This window comes from Myotis brandtii, unplaced genomic scaffold, assembly GCF_000412655.1.
Source record: "Myotis brandtii unplaced genomic scaffold, ASM41265v1 scaffold781, whole genome shotgun sequence".
NCBI classification, from domain to species: domain Eukaryota; kingdom Metazoa; phylum Chordata; class Mammalia; order Chiroptera; family Vespertilionidae; genus Myotis; species Myotis brandtii.
In genome coordinates, this window is record NW_005371136.1 from 588,058 (window position 1) to 592,813 (window position 4,756).

General features: G+C 38.1%; 2 protein-coding genes across 2 annotated transcripts in view; both read right to left on the bottom strand.

Moving 5' to 3' along the window:
- Positions 1-4,756, bottom strand: part of LIPC (lipase, hepatic) — a 132,379-nt gene that overhangs the window by 92,071 nt on the left and 35,552 nt on the right. The gene's annotated exons all lie outside the window — the stretch shown is intronic.
- LOC102260485 (matrin-3) lies at positions 919-4,501 on the bottom strand. Its single transcript, XM_014530873.1, has 3 exons — positions 2,834-4,501; positions 1,587-2,667; positions 919-1,135 (listed from the first exon to the last, which is right to left on the bottom strand). The coding sequence occupies exons 1-3, from the start codon at positions 4,265-4,267 to the stop codon at positions 963-965; spliced, it is 2,688 nt and encodes an 895-aa protein (XP_014386359.1). The 5' UTR covers positions 4,268-4,501; the 3' UTR covers positions 919-962.

Below are 4,756 nucleotides of genomic sequence, written 5' to 3' on the forward strand. Positions count from 1 at the left end.
CAGATGTGCAGCCCTGAGCTGGAACCACCTGTCCATTGGGAGGATCACATGTGCCTCCTTTTTGTCTGTCTATATGTCCCAGCTTTGCCCCACATCTCCTTTCCTTTTTCTTTTCTTTCTTTTTAAAATTTTTTATTTTTCTTTCTTTCTTTATTTTAACATGACCTAGGTTTTTATTGGTATTTCACCTCAGAAACTTGAATCCACAGATATAAGCAGTATATAACCAGAAAGTTACAAGTAAACACAGATAATACATGCAAATTTCTGTTCACAAAGGTCACATGTGCAGGTATATGGATTAGAAGCGTGCGTTTAGATTATGGCCAAACTGTTTTTAAATGCAGAAATGTAAAATTACATCTTGAAAATATGAAAAGATGGTCTACACACTTCAAAAATCAAATGTTGCTTATACCAGATGTATGACAGCTACAGGATTCAAGTGACAAGCAATAAGGTCTATAGAAATTAATACTGGTCAAAGAGAATGAGAATATTTTTACATTTCACTGAAAATACATTGACTACTAGAATACGAAATCTAGCAGAAACTTAGGGGAAAAATTACAAAATCTAATGCCAGTTACTTAATATTTCTTATTACCTAAACAACAGCATAACATTAAAAGAAAACTGCACCTGTATTTTAATTGCTAACTTCAGTTAATGAAGTTACCAAAAAATGAAATGCAATAAAAAAAAGCTTCAAACGCCAAATGAAAAGTCTGCAAGGCTCAGATTAAAAGGTGGAATGTTTCAGATGAAAAGTAATAAAAATACAACTGGTTTTGTTCTTTATTGAATGGAATCGAAAGTTTTGACATTTCTTTGAAGCTTAGAACTACTAAATTTCATTTCTTTGAATAGTTCTACGTATCATTTTTTTAGTGGTGCAAGTTGTCTCAAGTAGCTTACAAGAACTATTATTTTCCTTGAAATCGTTAAGCTTCTTGCACATCTTAAGCTTCTTTCTTCTGCCTGTGTTCTTCTGCCAATTTATTCATAAATTTCTTTAATTTCTGATAATGAGGAAGGCTGCTGCAATGAGTATTCTTTGCAACTTCTTCATTTGTATAAAAGAGTGAACACAGCTTACAGTAAAACCCTGTTTTAGGTATCACATAGTCTATACCTAGAACACAAACATATATTCTTACAAATTCAGTAAACTGAGTAATTTAGTGTTCTCAAATGTTATTTTTGTGTGAGAAGTCCAAATGGCCTAAGCTAAAACAAAATCCAACAACAAAAAATGACATTAGTTAATAGTTGTATTTAATTGATGTTCAAGGTCCCACCTAATTATACTCTTAAAAAAGGCAGAAACATAACAGGTAAACAAAACAAAAAGCCAGTGAAATTCTTAGAAAGCTTTGAGAAAAGAATACATTTCTGTAATGATAACAAAAGATAATACAAAATCAGGAGGCTTGGGTAAGAAAAAAATGTTTCAATTAAGATTAACAAATTGTTCTATACAGAAATAAATAAAATGCTATCAGAGCTTATGTAAGACCAATTTTAAAATCTTATATATGAGTTTGGGAAGGGTGAGAGGGGAAGAACAAAACCTTAAATCTCACCAACAGGAACATTGGGTTGATAGGGTCCAATTCTATACTCATCTGGGATTGTATAGTCCTCCTTGTTTTCATCACTTTGGCCATCTGCATTCTCACTTGTATCTTTGTTGGGATCATCAGCATTCTCAGCAGATTCAGCACCTGGTTCCGTATTTTCCTCATTTTTAATTCCATTTTCCAACACTGCTTCATTTTCTTGATCAAGTTCCTCGATCTTGTCCACCTTAATTTCAACCAAACCATCATCATTTTTGTCACCAGATTTAAATGCCATGCCCGATTTACGAAGTTTCTGAAGTTCCGAATCTTCCTCATTACCAACCTCATCTAGAGTGGCAAAACCTTCCATATTCCCTGGGAAACGACGCTTTTTAAGCTTCTTCTTTGCAGCTGAAGCACTTGCATTTCCATCTTTTTTCACAGCTTTGTCTGAAGGTTCCTTTTTCCCATCAGAAGTCACATCACCTAAATTAGCGAGATCTGTCTCATCTTCCACTGAACTGCCACTTTCTAGCAGTGCTGCTGCTTCTTCATTTACCAGTAGCTCATCTTCAGATTCTAGAAGCATGCGGGGTTCTTGTTCTGCCTCGTCATCTTTTGTATCTTTTTCACCATCTTCACCTGACTTTTCTTCTAGTTCTTTACCTTCAGTTGTACCTTCAGTCTTCTGGGAACCATCAGTTTTGGATTTCTTATCGCTTGGAGATTCTTTGCCATCTGGAGAATAAGATCTTTTTTGGGATTTATCTTTTTTCAGCAAGTCATTGCCTCTGTTAGGAATCCTTAGTACCAATTTTTTGTATTTTTTGGACAGGTCAACTTTCACACATCTCCCCTCAAACCAAAGGGCCTTTTCCAAACAGTGGTCAACCATTGCCATAGCATCTTCTCTGGTCTCCATCTCAATAAAGGCCTGACTTTTCATCCTCATCAGTATATAATTCTTTATTTTCCCATAAGGCTCAGCAAGCTTAAGGACAGCACTGTCAGAATAGCCAGAATGAGGTAAGTTGCTGAGATGTATCACACGTCCAAGCTCCTGCTTCTGATCAAACTTCTGGTCTGGTTTCCCTTCTGGTTTCTTTAATTTAGTAAATAGGAAAAAAGGGCATGTCAAATGTTGGTAGGTACACTATAATTATTAGTTAATATTATCCTAGTTATTAGCAACAATTTAAAGTAGCTAAAGTTAATTAAAATGATATATTAAATGAATGGCAATATAAATCTGAAAAAAAGACATTTACCTTTATTCTTTTATACTTCTGGGATAAATGGACTCTCACTGGCTTGCCAAATACTAATGCTGGTGTGGTTGTGTAATAATCCACTGCAGCCTGAGCATCTTCTGTGGTTGCCATTTCAATAAATGCCTCATTAATTTTCTTTAAAATCAGATGATTTGAAATGACTCCAAATGGTTCCACCAGCTGTAATAATTGATATCTCAAGTTTTTCCCTCTCTGGAAATCCATGATGTGAACAACTCGGCTAGTTTCCACTCTGCCTTTTTGCATGTGTCTTGGTCCTTGCAGGTTCCCATTTCCAGCACCCAGATTTCCTCTTGGTCCAACTGCTGGCCCCCCAAGATGAAACGAGGGAGGCGGAGGCCCCAAAATTCCTGGTGCTGGGTTTGTAGATTGTTTTAACATGAAGGGATCACCCATTGTGTGTCCTGTATCATTGTGAGGGTTCCATTCTGGGTAGATTTCAAGCAGCAGCTGGCATCGACGACTGTGACTTGCTCCATTGATATGTTGACTCCACTCCTTATTAGAATGAACTGGCAAATCACATATAGAGCACAGATGGGGATAACCCTTCGGTGAGAGTCCATGGAAGTCTTCAATATTGCTACTTGGAGGAGCGCCCCTCTTTTTCTCAAAGAGAGATCTCTCTTGTAAGGGGCCAGGACCATGTCCCATTCTCTCATACTCACTGTCAAATTTATGATACTTATGCGAGGTCTTACCAGAAAAAGAATCATCCCTATACCTTTCTCCATCTCTTAATCTGTCATCTTCATAATCCATTCTGTCATAATAACCAGATTCTTGAGAACGACTTCCATGGTCATAATCAAGCACTGGGTTGAGACTAGGCCCACGATCATCAAAACTATCTCTTCTAAAGTGCCTTTTTTCTTTCCAATCACCCCTAGGTACTCTGTATGGTGGCTCCCGTGTAGCAGATCTGCCATCTCTACCATAACTCAATGTAGGGCCTTCTTCAGTTCTCCTCCTTTTAAGGGGTAGAAGGATTTGGGGCAAATTCTCAGGAGTTATCTTGTCCTCTGGATAACGACTCAGTTCATCTAAGTCTCTAGCAGACAGACCAAAGCTGGCCAAAATGTTACTGGCCTGGTCTGCATCTCCACGGTGTTGAGAAGACAAAGGGAGTGGACCTGTACTTCCAATGTTAAATATAGACTGCAAATTATGGGAAGAAGTACTAGCAGAAGACAGTGCACTATGAGCTCCTTGTTGATTCAATGAAGAACTCATTCCAAGATTCATTAAACTAGCAAGGCGTGCAGTACCCTGGTTCATCCTTCCAAGAGATGCTGGCATAGTTAAAGACTGGGTAGCAGCAGCAAGAAGGCCTATTCCTGCTGCAGACAGGTCACGCCCATGACCCTGCATGTTGTTACCGAGAGATGACTGCTGGAATGACTTGGACATTGTAGAATTATCTCTTGGCTAGTTTATAGATTAAACAAAAAAATTTTTTTTTAAAAGATAGCCAAAAAGAAAGCTCAAACTAGAAAACTAGATTAACTGTGCTTCAAAAAATGGTAACGCCAAGAAAAAGGATCAATAAGGACTGTAGAAGCTTCTTCAAGCTGAGAACCAGCAGACAACTCTTAAGGAAAGAGAGAGGGAAAAGAAGAGGTACCTCTCTCCTAGCGAGCAGGACACGGAGGCTCCCACAATCCTCCGCAGCAGGTCCAGGGGTCCCCAAAGGTGTGGATGGAAAGGCGAAGAAGGAATAACTCAGAGACAGCGTTCAGTTGATCAGCAGCCTAGCCAGGATCTGTATCCAAGTTCTGTCTTTTATTGTCTTGTTACATCTGTATTTATACCAGTTGATTTTAATCCTGTCAATTTCTATTCCAAAGGTTAGGGTGTTTCTTATCTCCATTCCAGGGAGTAAAGATTATGTAGCTTAAG